The sequence below is a fragment of the Mytilus trossulus genome, chromosome 14, assembly GCF_036588685.1.
Source record: "Mytilus trossulus isolate FHL-02 chromosome 14, PNRI_Mtr1.1.1.hap1, whole genome shotgun sequence".
Taxonomy (NCBI): domain Eukaryota; kingdom Metazoa; phylum Mollusca; class Bivalvia; order Mytilida; family Mytilidae; genus Mytilus; species Mytilus trossulus.
Genome location: NC_086386.1, coordinates 26,279,883 through 26,301,644, shown reverse-complemented (window position 1 = coordinate 26,301,644; position 21,762 = coordinate 26,279,883). Strand labels below are relative to the sequence as shown.

Here is a 21,762-nt window from a genome sequence, read left to right as displayed (position 1 = left end):
ATTTTTAAATGGATTTAGATTTTCTTTAAATTATTACATACAGTTTGCAGTTAAAGTTTTCAAAACATTCATTAGATTTATTAACTATCCTAGATTTTTACCAAACTTAGACAGAAGCTTCTTACAATCATAAGATGCTATCAAGAGGAAAATTTTTATTGATTTTTTTTCCTCATTTTTGTTGAGCCCGCGATTTACAGCAAAAGTAGGCGAGACACTGTGTTCCGCGGAACCCTTACACATTTTTGATTAAGGGCCCGGAATTCAAGTTGGTCCCAATTGGTGTCCAAATTTAAACTTTTTTTGAGTTCAACAAAAATGAATTTATGGGGTTCTTTGAAATTCAAAATCTAACCATGTATTTAGACTTTTGGGCACTGTTAACAAATTGGTCCACATTGAGGTAAAAAGGGTTCAAAATTTAACTTTGTCTGAATTCATCAAAAAATGAATTCTTGGCATTCTTTGATATGCTCAATTCTAAGTTTATTAGACCACATTCATTCTGTGTCAAAAAGGTGTGTCAAATATTTAATCATAATTCCAATTCAGAGATGTATCAAGCTTGAATGTTATGTCCATACTGGTCCCAACTGTTCAAGAGTTCGACGTCTGCGGTTGTGTTTAAGCTTCGCCCTTCTGTTTTGGTCTAAATTCTACTATATATGCAATAGGTCAACTATATTTGATGTATGGACATATTTTATGATGTACATTAGTATCGCAGGTATTTTGTTGACCGTCACCTCATTTTAACGTTTTATTGCTCAGTGTCACGTTTTTATGCACTCGCCGTAGCGGAGGAACCCTTGTTCGTCTGTCCGTCCATAGTCCGAAAAATTGGTTTCCGTTTGCAAACTTAACTTTGCCTCAGCCAAATATTATCGACCTTCTACACTATCCTAATTTCCACAAAACACAACACAAATTGAGTTTGAATTTGGGTAGCGTCACCTATGTCATTCTAGAGTTATACTCATTTACAAATGAAAAAATGCCGATTTTTTTTTATGGATGCCTCGTGTTACGAAGTTCCGTCAGTCACATGACCAATGTCCTTGACCTGATTTCATGGTTCAATGACTACTTCAAAAAATAGTTAAGATTTTTTGCAATGTTAAATTATCTCTTATTATAAGTAATAGGATAACTATATATGGTATGTGCGTACCTTGCAAGGTCCTCATGCCCGCCATACAGTTTTCACTTGACCTCGACCACATTTCATGGATCAGTGAACAAGATTAAGTTTTGGTGGTCAAGTCCATATCTCATATACTATAAGCAATAGGTCTAGTAAATTTGGCGTATGGAAGCACTGTAAGGTGTACATGTCCAACTGGCAGGTGTCATCTGACCTTGACCTCATTTTCATGGTTCAGTGGTTATAATTAAGTTTTTGTGTGTTTTTTTCCGTTTTTCTAATACTGTATGCGTTAGGTCTACTATAGTGGGTGTATAGAATGATTGTAAGGTGTATTATGTCTAGCTGGCAGGTGTCATCTTACTTTGACCTCATTTTCATGGGTTAGTGGTCAGTGTTAAGTTTTTATACGACCGCAAATTTTGAAAAAAATTTCGTCGTATATTGCTATCACGTTGGCGACGTCGTCTGCGTCGTCGTCGTCGTCGTCCGAATACTTTTAGTTTTCGCACTCTAACTTTAGTAAAAGTGAATAGAAATCTATGAAATTTTAATACAAGGTTTATGACCATAAAAGGAAGGTTGGTATTGATTTTGGGAGTTTTGGTCCCAACATTTTAGGAATTAGGGGCCAAAAAGGGCCCAAATAAGCATTTTCTTGGTTTTCGCACTATAACTTTAGTTTAAGTTAATAGAAATCTATGAAATTTTGACACAAGGTTTATGACCACAAAAGAAAGGTTGGGATTGATTTTGGGAGTTTTGGTTTCAACAGTTTAGGAATAAGGGGCCAATAAAGGGCCAAAATAAGCATTATTCTTGGTTTTTGCACAATAACTTTAGTTTAAGTAAATAGAAATCAATGAAATTTAAACACAATGTTTATGACCACAAAAGGAAGATTGGTATTGATTTTTGGAGTTTAGGTCCCAACAGTTTAGGAATAAGGGGCCAAAAAGGGACCCAAATAAGCATTTTTCTTGGTTTTCGCACCATAACGTTATTATAAGAAAATAGAAATCTATGAAATTTAAACACAAGGTTTATGACCATAAAAGGAAGGTTGGTATTGATTTTGGGAGTTTTGGTCCCAACAGTTTAGGAATTAGGGGCCCAAAGGGTCCAAAATTATACTTTGATTGATTTCATCAAAATTGAATAATTAGGGTTCTTTGATATGCCAAATCTAACTGTGTATGTAGATTTTTAACTTTTGGTCATGTTTTCAAATTGGTCTACATTAAGGTCCAAAGGGTCCAAAATTAAACTTAGTTTGATTTTGACAAAAAATGAATCGGTTGGGTTCTTTGATATGTTGAATCTAAAAATGTACTTAGATTCTTGATTATTGGCCCAGTTTTCAAGTTGGTCCAAATCTGGGTCCAAAATTAAACTTTATTTGATTTCATCAAAAATTGAATAAATGGGGTTCTTTGATATGCCAAATCTAACTGTGTATGTAGATTCTTCATTTTTGGTCCCATTTTCAAATTGGCCTACATTAAGGTCCAAAGGGTTCAAAATTAAACTAAGTTTGATTTTAACAAAAATTAAATTCTTGGGCCTCTTTGATATGCTGAATCTAAACATGTACTTAGATTTTTTATTATGGGCACAGTTTTCAAGTTGGTCCAAATCCGGATCTAAAATTATTATATTAAGTATTGTGCAATAGCAAGTCTTTTCAATTGCACAGTATTGTGCAATGGCAAGAAATATCTAATTTCACAATATTGTGAAATAGCAAATTTTTTTTTAAATTAGATTTATCTTTCTTTGTCCAGAATAGTAAGCAAGAAATATCTTATTGCAAGAATTTTTTTTTAATTGGAGTTATCTTTCTTTGTCCAGAATCAACTTAAATCTTTGTTATATACAATAAAGACTCAAGACCCATCATTGTTACATTTGGTTGATACATTCAAAAATACCTACCGTTATCTGGATGATATTTTTTCGTTGAATAATCCAGAGTTCTCTAAATATACTTCAGAAATTTACCCAAACGAACTTACTTTAACTAAATCTAACATAAACAGCAGCAGTTGTCCTTTTCTAGATTTAGACATTTCAATTTCAAACGGGAAACTTCACACTAAAATTTACGACAAAAGAGACGATTTTTCATTTCCTATTGTTAATTTTCTTTTTTTAGACGGCGATGTGCCTTTGGCTCCATCATACGGTGTTTATATATCGCAACTCGTTCGGTTTGCCCGTGTGTGTTCTGATGTCATAGATTTTAACGAACGTAATCAATGCATCACTGGTAAATTGTTGTGTCAGGGATTTCGATACCATAAATTACTTAAAACTTTTACTAAATTCTTTCATAGATACAAAGATTTGATTAGTAAATTTGGCTATACCTGTAGAAAGCTTATTAAAAATGGTATTTCTCATCCTAAATTTTATGGTAATATTGTACTTAAAGCGAGGAAATCACTATGTGATCCTTGTAAACTCATCGAACCTTTGAACAAACTTATAAGTAAGGGTTATCGTACCAATATTGTAATTAGATCTCTGAATATAGTTCACATTGGCACTAATATTGATTTTGTCATTAGCAAATTAAAACATAACTAAATTTCATTATCTTTTGAGGCGAGATGTATAGGGGACACAGCCACGTTAACTTTTATTTCTATAGAAGTCGCTCTTCACTATACTACTACCTGTCGATACATTTATTTTTGGCATTGCACAAGTCATGTCTTCTTTGACTATTAATGACGTTAAAATACTAAATCCCTGTGATGTGTTTTAGTCGATTTTAGTCTCTGATGCATGATTTTTTACTATTAATTGGTTTTGGCTTTTAACTAGCTGTCAGTAACTGCGAGTACTCTCAAATCGTATTTTCTTGTTAATTCGACCTGTTGATACTGTTTATAATGCTTTTTTGTCATTTTTTATTTATATGGATCTTGGCTGTATACCAGCTTTGATTATTTGTAATATCTTCAATTTTTCACTTATTCTTACAACATTTGTATAAACTTCAAGATTATAAAAAAACGTTTTTTTCTAAAGTGAACATTGATTGGTTAAATATTTCTCAGTGTGTTTGAATTTATTTGATAGCCTTTTGGTCATGACGGTTTGTCTCTAATATTTAATTAACTGTGCATTTGTATTCAAATATCGCAGATCAAATTTATTCGTTCTTTGTGTAATCATACGTTTTTTGATTGAGTTAAGTCTGCTAATTGATATTTTATCGTATGTTTTTATATGTTGTGATGTTATACTATTGTTTCAGAAAAAGGGAGAAGGTTTGGGCCCATTAAAACGTTTAATCCCGCTGCAAATGTTTGCACCTGTCCTAAGTCAGGAATCTGATGTACAGTAGTTGTCGTTTGTTTATGTAATATATACGTGTTTCTCGTTTCTCGTTTTGTTTATAAAGATTAGACCGTTGGTTTTCCCGTTTGAATGGTTTTACACTAGTAATTTTGGGGCCCTTTATAGCTTGTTGTTCGGTGTGAGCCAAGGCTCCGTGTTGAAGGCCGTACTTTAACCTATAATGGTTTAATTTTTAAATTGTTATTTGGATGGAGAGTTGTCTCATTGGCACTCACACCACATCTTCCTATATCAATATACAATGTATATTCACTTTTTACCACCAACTGATATATTTAAATAATCTTTACCATTCAGTGATAACAAGCAGTTTTTTTTACATCTTAATATTTAATGATGTATTTAAATGAGTAGTTATTGTTGCAAACTCCATTAGAATATTTTAATTGAGATTAGTTTTGGAATAAGGGAAAGGGGGATGTGATTAAAAAATTGGGTTCAATTTTTCTCATTTGAAATTTCATAAATAAAAAGAAAATTTCTTCAAACATTTTTTGGAGAGGATTAATATTCAACAGCATAATGAATTGCTCTAAGAGAAAACAAAAAAAATAAGTTCATTAGAACACATTCATTCTGTGTCAGAAACCTATGCTGTGTCAACTATTTAATCACAATCCAAATTTAGAGCTGAATCCAGCTTGAATGTTGTGTCCATACTTGCCCCAACCGTTCAGGGTTCAACCTCTGCGGTCGTATAAAGCTACGCCCTGCGGAGCATCTGGTTGTGTTTTGGTCTGTTTTTCTTAAACTATAAGCAATAGGTCAATTATATTTGTTGTATGTTGGATTTGTCAGCTGTACATGCCCGCCTGGCATGGTTCATCTGACATTGACCTCATTTGCATGGTTCATTGTTTAGTTTTCTTGGTTAAGTGTATGTGCCATTCGTAATACAGCTTTATATTTAGAACTATCAACATAATATCAATGATTAGTAAAGAAGGCGAGACATTTCAGCGTATGCACTCTTGTTCTTGGTAAAATCTGTTTCTTAGAAACTATAAGAAATAGGTCAATTATATTTAGTGTATTGAATGATTGTAAGGTGTACATGTATTTTTTCTTTTGTTTATATGACCTGGGCCTCATTTTCTTGGATCACATTACATTTATGTGATAGTTACAGTAAAGCTTTATATTTAGAACTATCAACAAAATATCAATTTTTAGTGATGAAGGCGAGACATTTCAGCGTTTGCACTCTTGTTAGATAAATATTAGATTCCAAATATATCCAGTACATAAAGACATACACATAAGTCTATGTGGCCATAACTGTAAACCGACTCTTACTAGGAGTTATTTCCCTTGTATGATATTTTTTTTCTCATTTTAGCTTTTTCGTCGAGCCTGCAACTTTTGTAGCTCGATAAAGGGGTAGTGATCTAGAGGCGGCGGCGTAAGCAAACTTCTTAAAATCTTTACATTTTAGAAGTGGAAGGCATGGATGTTTCATACTTTGAATACAGATTCCTTATGTTACGAAGTTGTTGTCTGTCACATGTCCATTGTCCTTGACCTCATTTCATGGATCAGTCAATAAGGTTAAGTTTTGGTGGTCAAGTCCATAATCAGATACTATAAGCAATAGGTCTAGTATATTCGGTTTATGGAAGGACTGTAAGGTGTACTCGTGGAAGATATTAGCAAGCAAAATCAAGGGAATTGTGCAAATGATGATTCAAGCATGAAAATTAGCACAAAGCATCAGTTTTATATACTTTTTAAGAAAAAACTGCTGACCATAAGAATATTTCCTTTTAACTCAAGTACTCTGACTATTTAAAATGAGATAAAGGTAACAAGACGAACATTTCACGACCAATTGCTTTTACATGTCCCTATTTATCTACCGACATGTATCATCACGGAAAATATCTGAGCTAAACACAAACTTAATAACTACTTAGACATAAGAAAAGGCCTTCAAAAATAAGAACAAAGGCAATAATAAAGCATTAGTCGAAGTAAGACAGGCCAGAAGAACAACGACAAAAAGACAAATATTAGTCCACAAAACTCAACAATGTGCTCAGGAAATGTTGACAGCAAGTTAGATTTAATAAAATATAGGAACATTGCAAAATCGTACACGCAAAGTTTATATGCAGATGTGTATCCAATGGTATGTGATGTATCGATTTTAATCAACAGCTAGAAACAGGAACCGTAGCTGTTTCTACAACAGACAGCAATCAACAGCTAGCCTAGAAACAGGAACCGTAGCTGTTTCTACTACATACACCAATAAAAAGACCATCTTCATCTTTGTGCATTTTCTCCGTTCTCGTTTCGTCAGTATGTAAAATATAACCTACCAGATATAACATACACATTCTTTTTTTCTTTTCTGTCGGAAAATATGTTATTGCTTTTATTCATAGATATATGGCGTGTTTCTACATATTACAATGTTATAATTGTTCTACTACTCAGTTCTACAGTTCCGGCATAAAGGGGGTATAAAAAGGACTACAAACACATTTGTTGACAAGCATATTTATAAATGACTAAATACGAAATGTTGGCTAGTTTGACATTATTCAAATTCAAAACATTATACAAATTTGGACATAGTAAGCAAATATGAAAAATATTAGAGGCAGCAATTACGTATGTTGATTGTCAGAAAACATTTAATATAGAAACGGACAAAGCTTTTTATACGAAAGTAAACGTAACATTGTTAAATTTATATACACGTAGAAACCTTCTTTGCGCTCTTGGGATTTATAGTATATATAGCAGGTATATATGTCATTAGATCTATAATCGTACGGTTGAATTTCGTTTACTTTGTAACATTTTCTTTACATTCAACAAGTGTGGACACAGATCAATGTGGATAGTATGTTTGGATGTTTGACCGAGTGTTTTCTGAGAAAAAGAGTTCTCTGGTATTTATTCAATAATGAACGTTGGATGTGCTTCAAATTTCAAATAGCTGTAAAAGCTTTGATCATGTTAGAACGTGTTTCATATTATGGTCAAGAATAACTCACCGTGAGTCCACACAGATTAACACGTACGTGTCTTCTATTTGACCACATATAACACTGATGAAAGTTTAATGTTGGAAGATTTTGATTTGTTTCTGTTCAGTTTGTAAAAACACAACCTTTGATTAACAAATTTCCATTTTTATAGTCATACAAGGCGGGCCAGACGAAAAATTCAATTTCGGACGCACGTGCTTGATCACATGACCACCAAAGTTTATGGTAATCGTCATTAAACTTTGTATCTTGCACGGAAAGACACATCGGTGGTTGCTGAATGACCATCTGCCATGCTAAATTGGCACTTTCCTTGGCGTATGCGACAACAAGTTTGTTGTTAAGACACGAATCATCAATATCACTGTATTCCTTCATAACTCTTGACAAAGCATTCTGAAAATAAAATTATAAGTTAGAATTGCATATTTTTATGATAGTTCTACTGATCATGACATCAAAATTGGTATGACTTATTTATTTTACCGATTGTTAGACTGATTACAACTTATGTTTAACATAGTTATGGATTGAAGAGATGTATTGGGTTTTTGTCAATGAGACAATTATCAATCTACAAAACACAACAAAGGTTGCCAAACAATTAACTTACAGTATTGCTATGACGCAATAATTTGAGTGTAATTGAAAATGATTTTCTAAAAAATAACATTCACCATGACAATAATATTCTGTAATATGAACATTCTACGTTAGGAATATCCAGTGTATGTCTTATTATCACAGGCACTTGAATCTGAAATTTTGTTCAATCATTAATGAAAGTGAAATATGGATATAACAATTCGCTATTCATGAGTAGCCACTTTGGCTCAGTTTTCTCAAAATAAGCAATGAAACATCGCTAACTAATTATTCTCTTGCAAGTGAACAATTCTACCTAATTAAATCCGTATTTATGTGAACCCCTTGACTAGTGATGGGTTAATAGATATGAGGAGATGTGCTTTGAGTGCTAATGAGACAACTCTCCATCCAAGTCACAATTCATAAAAGTAAACCATTATACGGAGCCTCTGCTCACACCGAAAAGCAAGCTATAAAGGGCCCAAAAACTGACTAGTGAAAAACCGTTCAAACGTCAAAACTCGAACTGAACATGTTCAACTATTAAAAAGAAAAGAATGTCGACATTGGAGATGAAACAAGGAAAAAACATTTTCGGTTTTAAATTCGTCTTAAGTAGACGAAAGCGCGGTGGGCGTACAAAATTATAAGCATGGTATCTTAGTTTCAGTTTGTAATTTCCTATGTTTACGGTAGTATTTAAACCTTGTGCTATAATGGTTGACGACTACACTCGAGGCCAATGTTCTATTTCCACCCAGCAGTTGGCTGTTCATAATTTATACATACAATCATGCTTGGTGGTAACTTACCTGACTAATTACGTCTGTGTCAATATTGTGATAATGTTTTCTGTACAACTGGCCTACTGCATCGGTTAGTTCTTCTGGTAGTTTGTTCTTTCCATTAGAGGCCGCTTGTAAATTTGAAACCTTAAGACAAAAAGAAGTAATAATTAAAAAAAAGTGAATTTAATAATTCGTACAATTTATAGATAGATAAAAGAAGATGTGGTATGAGTGCCAATGAGATAACTATCCATGAAATCACAGTTTGAAAAAAGTAAACTTTTATAGGTAAAAGTACGACATTTAACGCAGAGCCTTGGATCACATTAAACAGCAAGCATTGTTTCATCTATTACGCAATTTTCATATTAACAAGCAATGACTTGGGTTAAACTGTGGCTAATTTGTACACAGATGGAAAGAAAAAAAACGATGGCAAACATTTGTGTTTGCATAATATCTTACGTTACAAAATGTTATGGCTTCGCTGCGCTCGGCAGTTTACATGGTATTTCAACAGTTTGGTGGATTCACGCCCTCTTTAGAAAGAACATGGAATCGTCTCGGATACTTACTTCTTCTATTGTCAATGAATGCAACAATTTTAGTTAAACCTATAGTTTTATTATCGTGTAAATCTAAACGACAGTGGCATTCCTGAAATGTTGAAAGCTTTCCCTTAATTTTTGTCTGTTATTATTGCTATAGATTTAAAGTAGAAACCTTTTACTCTTTTGCTATTATATATTGTTTGCCTTTGTAACGATCGTTATGTCATTCAATAAATGAACTCATATATACAAAAAGAATGATGTGGATTGATTGCCAATCACATAACTTCACAGGAGAAGAAATGACAGAGACTTTGACAACTTTACGTGACCGTACGGCCTTTAAAAATGAGCAAAGCCCAGGTTTGCTCTATTTTACCTTGAATCGTGTAAAAACCATTGTACTCTTCCAATGTGTCATGACCAATATATACTTTGGATACTTAAAAGAGGCTAAGTGAAGCTCAAACTATCTAATAATTCGTTATTAACAACGATCATGATTGAACAATCGAATACTTAATTAACGGCCTGTGCAAACGCAGACAAAGCTTCCATTTATGGCACAATTAAGCAATTGGTTTTAAGAAAGGACCGACTTTTATGTATTTCAATACTGGACGCTTTCAATCTAGTTCCGCATACATGTCGTCCGAAAACTAAATATGCTACAGGATAATCACCGACTAGTGTCGGAAAGAACACTTTAGTTATTACTAGTTATCAACCAGGTTGATATTAAAATGACAGAAGTACGTACATGCATATAAGCAAGGGTCAAAGTAATGTTAGAGTGGACCTCTGACTCGTCGGTCGGAAACTCCAATTTGGAAAAGTAAAGCCAACCAATGACGTTGTAAACATTACTTATTTTAGGTGGTAACTCTTGGTCATTGGATGGTCTTATTACACTTACCACAATGGTTGGTTGGTTGATGATTTCAGCAATAGTTGATTTGGAAGCTTCCTTCACATCTGTACAACATTCGTAGGTTTTCTGAAAATAAAGACGTAGAAATCTTATCATTTGAGACTATCAGTAACACATATTTATAGCCGATTACTTGGCATTAGGCGGCGGAAAATGTTACGAAATGGGGAAAGAAGAACAAAAGTTCAGGTTATGGTTTTTGTCCTTGTTAGAAATATATATGTCATCAGTATAAATAAATAAAATATTTCAATGTTTTTCGGATATCTTGCAATTTAACTTTCTTTTCAATATGGGAACTTCTTGAGATTTTATATATGGTTCAAATTTCTGTTCACTTTATGCACCTGTACACAACAGTTATACCAATGATTAGTAAAACAGCGTTTTTTTATGCTTCATCCTTCGTTGTGCTGTCCTCGCAAGAGTCGTTTTTTACTACCCTTCAACTATCGACAACAGTCAGTAGTACTTACCATTAATAATGAGCAGAGAATTCTTTAGATGGCTTCCTCAACATATTGTATGTTGTCTTCTCAAGATTCTGTCAACCTACTGTTTATTCTATTTTCGCTAAACACAACAGTTCTACTTACCACTAATATTGAGCAGAGAATTCTTTAGATGGCTTCCTCAACATATTGTATGTTGTCTTCTCAAGATTCTGTCAACCTACTGTTTATTCTATTTTCGCTAAACACAACAGTTCTACTTACCACTAATATTGAGCAGAGAATTCTTTAGATGGCTTCCTCAACATATTGTATGTTGTCTTCTCAAGATTCTGTCAACCAACTGTTTATTCTATTTTCAATAAACACAACAGTTCTACTTACCACTAATATTGAGCAGAGAATTCTTAAGATTATTTCTTCTTCATACTCTGTGTTGTCTTCTAAAGATTCCTTGGCCTCAATCCACTGCTGACTCTCAAGAGAATTGTAAGCAACAGCTACGTTACTAGGTCGACATTTTTCTGACAGGTTCTCAACTTGTCTATTATCCAGACGAGGTAAAGGTTTTACTGACCTTGTAACCCTAAAAAGTACATGTACAAATAAACGTTTAAGATAAACCCAAACCATTGTGATATTTCATAGATATATAAATCAATTAACGTATGTATGAAAAGAAGATGTGGTATGATTGCCAATAAGACAACTCTTCACAAAAGACCAAAATGACACAGAAATTAACATCTATAGGTCATCGTATACGGCCTTCAACAAAGAACAAAGCCCATACCGCATAATCAGCTATAAAAGGCCCCGAAACGACAATGTAAAACAATTTAAACGAGAAAACTAACGGTAGTCTTGTTAAAAACACAGATTACCTTTCCTATCATAATTTTTGTTGTTGTACAATCTTCAGATTTCTGTGTATTGTATTCGGCTACTGTTCTCTTTTTGTCGTTTTCATTTTAAGCAAAGGTGTTGTTAAGATGATAAGACTTCCTATTTTCGATCGTCTTATGAATCTTCTCTCTTTTTAAATAGATTATCAATTTATCATTATAATTAAGTTAATCTGTAGTTACCTTTGTTTAAGTGTGTCGTTTTCAGATTTCATACACTTGACACTATCTTCCATAAGTCTGTATTCTTTCAGGACCGTTTCCATGGATCTTTGTGTAGTTTCCAAAGCCACTTTAGAACTTTTGTTTTGTTCTTGTAGATTTGCGTTTACTGTTTCTAATTCCTTTATTGTCTTTTCGTGTTTTGCTAATTTTGTTTTTAAGCTCTCGTTTTCAAGGCGAATTTTGTTTAACTCTGCCCCAGGTCCATGTTGAGTTTTAGTTGATGGACTTCTATCTTCATGGCTACTACCTCTATGTTTTCTTAGCTCCTCGTTTTCTCGCTTTAGTTCGTCTAGTTTTACCCAGAGCTGACCCATACCTCCAGTTGACCTGGTTGGTGCTCCATGTGATCCTACCGTCGGCTTCTGATTTTCTGCAGAAAGCGATTCAATCAGTCGTTTTGCGGTGTCCAGTAAATTCCTAGTTTGAGGATCTCGTCTTTTCATCAGGAATACGTTCGATAAGCCATCACAGAATGATTTAGCTTCAACCAACAAATCTTGTTTCTTTGCTGTGGCTGCCATTGTTTATATCTAAATAAATTTGCACAAAATAACGATATTATAATAGTATGCATATGTTGACCTGAATTTATGTCTTGTTCCTATAAATTAAAAGAACTGAATGTAAAATGACCTACGGTCATCAGCTATTGACATCATTTGGTCTGAAATCAATTACATTTGTTATATGTTCTTATTGTAATCAGGTGTGTATAAAAATACTATAGTTGGCAAAAAATACAAGGTTTTTGAAGACGAACATGTATAAAAGCTGTCCGCCCATCATTTGTTGACAAAACACGTGTGTAGCTATACCTAACTGCCATCTGTCTATAGTTCTATTTTAGCCATATATTGATTAACTTTATCCGGTGTTTTAACTAAATAATAGAAATAATAATGTAATTTTTAAAAGCTCCATTGTGAAACTCGTTAGTATTGGCGCCGTATAAAACATAAATTTCTAGAATTGATTCTCATGCCTTACCTTCTATTGTTTACTTTGCATAAAATACAAAAATGTCATCTAAAGTCCAAGGAATAATATGGAATATTGAAAAATCACAGAACATGGATCAATAACCATCAAAAACGAAGGAGCCGTGAGTCATTTTCTCTTCATCGTTTTCACAATTAACATAATGCGGCTCATTCATTATTGATTGTACAGAAATAAATTTCCAATATTCAATATTTCAAAAAATTTAATATTTGAAAACCGCTCAATAAGTCTGGCTGCTTTTGTGTTATTTCTTTTTGTATCGGTAAAATAAATAGGACAAATTCATAATTTACTGATATATAAAGCTATCGACTGACTGTGTATCAAATTGCTGCCAATATTCATTTATTTGTACAAAACAAATCAATAAATATCCATAGCGTCCCTATACAGCGGAATTTCCCAGAACAAAGACAACACGTTAACAACATCATGGCCGATTCCGAAGCTGTTGATACTACAGACGATTCACCGAATTCTGAAAATAAGCCGACAAGTCCTCAACTGTTGCAAGATGAGGCAGTATCATCAACACTGGAAATGGCAGCTGATGCATACAAAATTGTGTCAGCGATTGACTTTGGCACTACATTTAGTGGATATGCCTATACATTTTTACCTAATAAGGAGAAAATATACACAAACAGAAACTGGGGACAAACACAGGGATTTCTTTTGCACAAAACTCCAACCTGTCTGCTATTGAAACCTGATGGAGAATTTGAAGCATTTGGATTTGAAGCCGTCCTGAAGTACAACGATCTTAGTGAGGAGGACGCTGGGAACCACTATTACTTTGACAAATTCAAAATGAAACTTTATGAAAACAAGGTAAGTTCATTAGTTTGAAAAATGATAAAATCTGCAAATAATTATTGTGTCACGCATTAAAGATGATATAGCAAAACAAACAAAAAAAGGACATTTTTTTGACTGCATTTTTCGATCCTTTATGACAGACAAATTAGCTAATCTGCAATCAGTTCCATCTTCATGCCTTATATAATATGTAGTATGTTACTACTCTAGGAAAGGTAACACTAGGCCACCGAAAACTGATTTTTTGAGTTTAGTCTAGGTTGCCGAGAGCACTTGCATGCAGTGTTGTCAAGATAACCCAATAGCATGAGTTTGAATCCCAGCGAGGGAAGAACAAGAATTTGTTTCCGCAAATTAAGATTTAACATTGTAGTGTTGATATTTAGAGTAATTGCAAAATAAATGAAATATACTTAAAGATACTAAGTTTAATGAATGTTTATTGTATTTCAATGTCTAAATGGTAATTTCTATCATAAATTCAACATTTTACAATTAGCAAACTGTTCTCATTTGTTGACCTTTCTTCTCTTCGCAGGTTCTAAATACCGAAATTTTAATTGAAGACGCAAGTGGAAAGACAAAGTTTGCAGTAGATGTATTTGCAAAATCTCTCTGGTTCATGAAACGTCACTTATTGAGACACCTGGCAGGAACTATGGGATATGAACCAGATGAAAAATCCATCAGATGGGTGCTCACTGTTCCTGCAATATGGGATGAAAATGCCAAACAGTTTATGAGAGAGGCAGCACATAAGGTAACTAATTAACAGAGTCAGAGACAAATGTTACTTTATCGTTTACAGCCAATTTCCTAGTTCTTATAGAGTAAAACTGGCTGGATTGCTTGCTTTGTTTGAATAAAAGTTAATTCAAGTGTAGCTATTAACATTGACATCTTCAAACAATATACATAAGGCATATTTTAACCTGTATATAATATTCAAGTTTGATAGGGCGTTTTCCAAATTACAATTGTACAATAAACAAACAAATTAAGCGGGCTAACCAAAGTCTTACTTTCCATATATATATTGGGAACTTAGCTGTAAATATCTAGAAAAGCATACGTCTGAAACTTGTACCTGGACTCAGTGTGATTTAGGGCTTGCAAACGGTAAAGAACACAAGATTTGGGACGACTAAAGCTTTGTACCGTGTATTGATTTGTTTCTCTCGTTTTGTTTATATAGAACTTTCCGCCCTGTTTCATTGATATAAACGCTACATTTTCTTTTAAGAAATTGAATTTCAACAAGAATCGTTCTCTTGGTTTTTAATAAGCCTGAGGATCAGATGTTTCATAAAACCTTTTTTTTTACTTATTCTGAAACACTGAATTTCACTTTTTTAAGGGCTAATTATTTCTACTTAAACTAATTCTTAATTTCATTTCTGTAGGGTGGTTTGATTGAAACTACACACAGCAACCAACTGCTGATCGCATTAGAACCAGAAGCTGCTTCTTTGCATTGTAAACTACTCCCAGCAGAAACCTTTATGGGTAACTCAGAAGAGTTACTAGCCAAACCAACATTTGAACCAGGGACAAAGTATCTGGTTGTTGACGCAGGAGGTACAGTATTTTTTGTTTGTTTATATCAAATTTCATTTTATGTTTCTTCCACAATATTTTTGCTCCGTTTTAATAAATAATCGCTGTATTTTCATTTTCAAATGATTTCTCAAGTAAAATAAGTCTGAAATAATTATAGACAAGTGGTTTCTATAGAGAAAAAAATGTTTCTATTAATCATTTTCTGGACTTTGCATACCTTGTGAAAATAGAAAAGATGAAGATCTTAAACGATTAAGAAGGGAAAAGGGAAACTTTAAATCCACGAGAAGAAAATAGAAGACATAAACATTTACTCACAAATAGAATCTGAAAAAATCAGATTGGCATAATAAGGACTCCAAAATATAGAAATTAGCGAATGCATATCTACATTATAAATCGTGTCTAAAGCTCTTTCTGGATTTATCTTATAAGACACGCTCCAGGATAAACACATATATGTCTTACCTACATAGAGGCTATTAAATTCATATTTGGTATCAGAGTTAAAACATTAATCAAGTCTGAGACTATTGCACTAACATGAAATATTAGCGAAAATCAAATATATATCTTCTTTTACAATTTTCAGGTGGAACAATCGATATAGTGGCTCACAAAATTCGTAAAGATGGAAGAATTCGTGAACTGTTCCGTGCCACCGGAGGCGCTTGGGGTGGCACCGTAATTGATAGACAGTTCTTAAACCTGACGGAGAGAATATTTGGTGAAGGTTATATGAAAGCGTTCAAACACGATTTTCCAAAGGACTTTGTAGAGTTACTTCAAGACTTCGAAATAAAAAAGCGAGGAGAATGCGATTCCGTTCGAGTTTCTTTACCCTATAATTTCTGCAATTACAAACATGAAGGCAAAGGAGTACAGGAAATCATCAAAAACTATTCGGAAACTTCAAAACAGAAAGTGAGGTTTTCGTCCGGGAAACTCGTCCTGTCTTCTGAAATTGTCCATTCCCTGTTTGCAGATACACTTTCTCAAATAAACGAGCACATAAATACACTGCTTCAAAAAAACAGACTAAAAGACATAAGTTATATTTTCATTGTTGGTGGATTTGCAGAATCAGTGAAACTTCAACATTCAATAAAAGAGGCCTTTGAGTCTCGCGTCACAATTTTAATTCCAGAGGAAGCAAGTTTGGCTGTTGTGAAAGGCGCCGTGACCTTTGGATGTGATCCTAGTGCCATCTGTCAAAGAATATGTAGATTTACATATGGAGTTGGTTCTTATCTACCGTTTGAAGAAGGCGTTCATAGAGAAGACTTGAAATGTGTTTCAGATGGAATGGTTCTGTGTAAAAAAATATTGCAGCCATGGGTTGAAGCGGGAGAAGTAATAGGGCATAATGAAGTTTGGCGGGAAACGTACACACCGATAATAACAAATCAAAAGGGAATCATATTTGAATTCTTTAAATCTTCGAAACGTAATTTAAAATACGTAGACGAGGAAAATGTTGAAAAGTGTGGGTCATTGATTGTGGAAATGCCAGACATGACGGGTGACAAAGACCGAGCAGTTGACCTTGAAGTAATATTTGGTGGGACAGAAATAAAGGTGATTGGATCTGATCATACCAGTCAGACACAAAGAGAAACCTACATAGATTTTCTCTCGGTCTAATGAGAGATATAAGAACCAAGTTATTTAGCATCATGGGACACACAGAGCAGACATTCAAATGTCAAACCTGGATCGATTGTATTCAGAAGTAAATTACATCATTTATAGCTCCATATGGAATTGGTTACACAAGTCAATATAGTTATAAGTTGATAACGTTGTTATTGAACATCCATAAATTACCATGTAGAAACTCAAGTGTTATATAATATCAGAAGTCCCGTAATGGACTTCTGATGATATCTGTAAAGACAATTTATAATTGTCCAATGTATTTGATAAGAGGTGCTATTTTGTGTCCATCATCTTGATAAAAAAAAACAGAATAATATTCTTTTTATCTGCACCTTCATGACAAAGCCCTTGCTCCAATAAGCTTACAAATGAACTTTTTTAATTGTGATACATTCTAATATAAGTGATGTCTTACTACGGGTACCTGGTGGTTTATTGAAATTTCTTAATATTTGTCAGCTTGTGACTGTTTCCTTCAAGAATGCAGTTCTTCGAAGAAAAAACAAACAATTCTATTCATTAAGATAAACTAGTTTGTATTCTATAAATCTGCAAATTTGTCAAAAGACGATTGAGTTATCTCCCATGGTAAGATTTTTTAATCATGTTTTTTATTATTTGTACCTTTCCAATTTATTTTAAGATTATGAAAATAGAAAATTGCTGAACATTTTTAGACAACATGTTTGTTAGAAAACCGATGATTTTTTTAGGTAAATTATTTACTTCATTACTGCAAAACAGATTAACTGTGTTCATAGAGTCTAAAGACTTGTTGAGTGCCAATCAGGGTGGCTTTCGTGAAGGATATAGAACAAGTGACCATATATTCATAATGAAAACTTTAATTAATAAATATCTAAATAAGTGTAAGAAAAATCTTTACATTTGTTTTGTAGACTTTAAAAAGGCATTCGACAGTGTTGTAAGAAAGGCATTACTACATAAATTGCTCAAAAAGGGAATAGGTGGGAAATTTTATGACTTGTTAAAACATATGTATAGTAATACATTATATTGTTGTAAAACAGATGGATTTATTAGTGAATCATTCCATGCTAATTTAGGGGTGAAACAGGGGGACAGTCTTAGCCCCACCCTTTTTAATATTTTTGTCGATGACATAGATTCCTATTTCAACCCTGTTTTGTCTGATCCAGTTAATTTAAATCAGAATAACTTTAGTCATCTTCTTTATGCAGATGATTTAATCTTAATTTCAGAAACACCTAATGGCTTGCAACACTGTGTGGATGCCTTACAATCCTTTTGTATTGATTGGGGCCTAAATGTGAACACCAAGAAAACACAAACTATGATTTTATCAAATAGTAAAAATAGATCTTTATTAGATAAACATTATTTTTATTTTGGTCCCCAACCATTAGAATCTGCTACGGAATATAAATACTTAGGTATAGTCTTCAACAATAGAGGTAAACTTAATATAGCAGCTGAAAATCTTGCTGATAAAGCACGTAAGGCATATTTCGCCTTGAAATCAAAATTACCATATTCTAATTGTATTGCAGTGGAAAAATGGGTAAGACTTTTCAACTCATTAATTTCACCAATTATGACTTATGGATCTGAAATTTGGATCTCAGATTTTAATATAAATCTTGACACTGCTGATAAACTACCATTTGAAAAGGTTCAGAATATGATTATGAAAAATGTTCTTGGTGTTCATGGTAAGGCTTCCAATTTAGCTTTACGTACAGAACTTGAGCTATATCCAGTGTGTTTTATATCATATAAACTAATGTTTAAATACTATGCTAGATTAACTGACATTGAAGTTGGAAACAACCCTAAAATTTGATCTATTAAAATCTGCATTCATTGAAGATAAAAAATTGTATACACTAAAGAGCGCTTGCTGGGTACAGTCCTTACATAAATTAAAAAAGTTAATCAACTTTGATTCACTTCAAATATCACATAATATGTTTGAGGACTCACTGAAAAACTTTTATAAATGCAAGATTTTGGGTCAACTTGAGAATATTAAATCTAATAACACAGGTAAACTAAGATTTTATAGTAAAATGTGCTCATCATTTGACTTGAAAGCTTACTTAAGATTTGATATTAAAAAATATGATAGGTCACTGCTTACAAAAATTAGAATAAGTGCACATTCACTTGCAATTGAAACTGGGAGGTATAGCAAACCAAAAATTTTAGCAAGTGAAAGATACTGCAAACTTTGTAAAGATAAAGTGGAAGATGAAGTTCGTTTTCTTTTACATTGTCCTCTATATAAAGACCTTCGAGAGAAGTTTGATATTTTCAAAAACCTTAATAATGATGATGATATTCAATCAACGATCTATTTACTTAATCCAGTAAATCTAGTTAACACCAGACAAATATGTAGTTATTTAAGTCAAGCTTTTGAAGCTCGTAATAATAATCTAATGTCAGTTGGTCTACCATAAGTATAATACTATGTAATACTGTGATATTATATATATAATTGGTACTTCAAATGTTTTCTTTATGTTGTATTTGCATAAATTGTCATGTTTAATGTGTTTATATCTTGGAATACGCATTGTATCATATGTGCTTTGTCCAATAAAATATTTGAATTTGAATTTATCACAGATGAAAAATCCTCTAGAAAATGTTCAGAATTTTGATTTTTTTCATGTTTTGAATTGCAGTGCTGTTTTATTAGTGCAACTCCATACCCCATGGCTCCTTTTACTCATTTTTATTAAAATTTAATTCTAAGCAAAGATAATGTAACACTTACAAAATATTAATACATGTATTGTATATAGGTCTATATCTTTATTCTCACAAACCAAATTACAAAGGTTTAGTGTACTTAATCAGATGTTATTGTAAATGAACACACAATATGACAAGATTAACATTATAATAATAAATATTTTTATTTTACTGTTAATATTCTACATGTACATGAGGGCATTTAGTATTGTGTAGGGTGCACAAATTTTTTGCACAAGCTTAATTTTGATTTTATTAATAATACTTAAATTCCATTGTTAATATATCTTTCATTAATGTTACAATTAGTTAGTTTTCATACTGAGTTGTGCTATCAAAGGTTGTGTGTTTCTTGTGTTGTGATAGCCCATGTACAGTGCCTAAAATGGTTTTAAATAAAATGCATTTTATATTTAATGAATTTCTGTTCAAAGATCATAATTGGGTATATTGCCATGGCCTCAAAATGAAAAAAGTTTGTTTGGAATTGGAATCAATTGTTTCTTTTTATAAACAGTGCAAGAGATTTAACTGTATCATACCCGTCTTGTAGCTGTGATTTTATCATTAGCACCATTTTTGTCGTGCCTTCGACTTTAGTCGAAAAAGAGAGACTAAGCGATCCTACATCCCGTCGTTGTCGGCGGCGTCCACAAATATTCACTCTGTGGTTGAAGTTTTTTAAATTTTAATAACTTTCTTAAACTATACTGGATTTCTACCAAACTTGGACAGAAGCTTGTTTATGATCATAAGATAGTATGCAGAAGTAAATTTTGTAAAAATAAAATTCCATTTTTTTCCGTAATTAACTTATAAATGGACTTAGTTTTTTCTGCGAGGAAACATAACATTCACTCTGTGGTTATAGTTTTTAGAATTTTAATAACTTTCTTAAACTATCCTGGGTTTGTACAAAACTTGGACAGAAGCTTGTTTATGATCATAAGATAGTATCCAGAAGTAAATTTTGTAAAAATATAAATCTGTTTTTTTTCCGTATTTTGCTTTTAAACGGACTTAGTTTTTCTGCGGGGAAACATTACATTCACTCTGTGGTTAAGGTTTTTTTAAATTTTACTGTGCTTATCCAGTGACCTTTGGGGTATCACATTAGCAAAGACCAAAGCAGTTTACCAAATTGCAGTTAGGTTTCTACTTCAACTAACTGATCAACTGGTAAAATATTTTAGCAGATTGCTCAAGTGAAATGTTGTTAGTTAGAAGTGAGTGCTGTAAAATAAAAAGTATATACTTACCATCCAGAACCATTTAGTTGATACCTTTGTCAATCATTTCTAACAAAAATAATCGCTTACTATAGTATGAGTCACTGAATAAAAAGGTATACTTTTGACATGGAAACTTCTATCATAAATAAATATTACAAATGAATAGTTCAAAACATTGTTTTATAGGTGTATATTTTATAGCTTTGTCTTCTAAGACAAAGTTATTGTGCAATTGTGATTCGAATAATATTTTCTATACAAATTACTGATCTGCTGGCAATAAACTGCAATTTGGTAAACTGTTTTGGTCTTTGCTGATGTGATACCCCAAAGGTCACTGGATAAGCACTGTAATAACTTTCTTAAACTATTCTAGGTTTGTACCAAACTTGGACAGAAGCTTATTTATGATCATGAGATAGTATCCAGAAGTAAATTTTGTAAAAAGATACCTCCATTTTTTCTGTATTTTACTTTTAAATGGACTTAGATTTTCTTCCAGTTAACATAACATACAATATGCAGTTAAAGTTTTGAAAACATTACATACAGTATATAGTTAAAGTTTTCAAAACATTTATTAGATTCATTAACTATCCTCGATTTTACTAAACATGGACATAAGCTTCTTACAAGCTTAAAGATAGTATCAAGAGGAATATTTTTATTGATTTTTTTCCTCATTTTTGTTGAGCCTGCTATTTACAGCAAAAGTAGGCGAGACACTGGGTTCCGCGGAACCCTTACAAATTTTTTGAAACTGTACAAGAAAGACTCACAAGTTACCTTGCCCATG

The 21,762-nt window shown here is 32.8% G+C and overlaps 2 protein-coding genes across 2 annotated transcripts; one reads left to right on the top strand and one right to left on the bottom strand.

The window, feature by feature from the left end:
* Positions 1-6,815: 6,815 nt before the first annotated feature.
* Positions 6,816-13,220, bottom strand: LOC134697426 (uncharacterized). Its single transcript, XM_063559704.1, has 6 exons — positions 12,940-13,220; positions 11,911-12,482; positions 11,207-11,408; positions 10,356-10,436; positions 8,913-9,032; positions 6,816-7,908 (listed from the first exon to the last, which is right to left on the bottom strand). Exons 2-6 carry the CDS (start codon positions 12,471-12,473, stop codon positions 7,615-7,617), a joined length of 1,260 nt encoding a protein of 419 aa, XP_063415774.1. The 5' UTR covers positions 12,474-12,482; positions 12,940-13,220; the 3' UTR covers positions 6,816-7,614.
* A 5-nt stretch (positions 13,221-13,225) lies between these two features.
* LOC134697425 (heat shock 70 kDa protein 12A-like) lies at positions 13,226-17,704 on the top strand. Its single transcript, XM_063559703.1, has 4 exons — positions 13,226-13,785; positions 14,312-14,533; positions 15,177-15,351; positions 15,926-17,704. Exons 1-4 carry the CDS (start codon positions 13,387-13,389, stop codon positions 16,975-16,977), a joined length of 1,848 nt encoding a protein of 615 aa, XP_063415773.1. The 5' UTR covers positions 13,226-13,386; the 3' UTR covers positions 16,978-17,704.
* Positions 17,705-21,762: the final 4,058 nt, after the last annotated feature.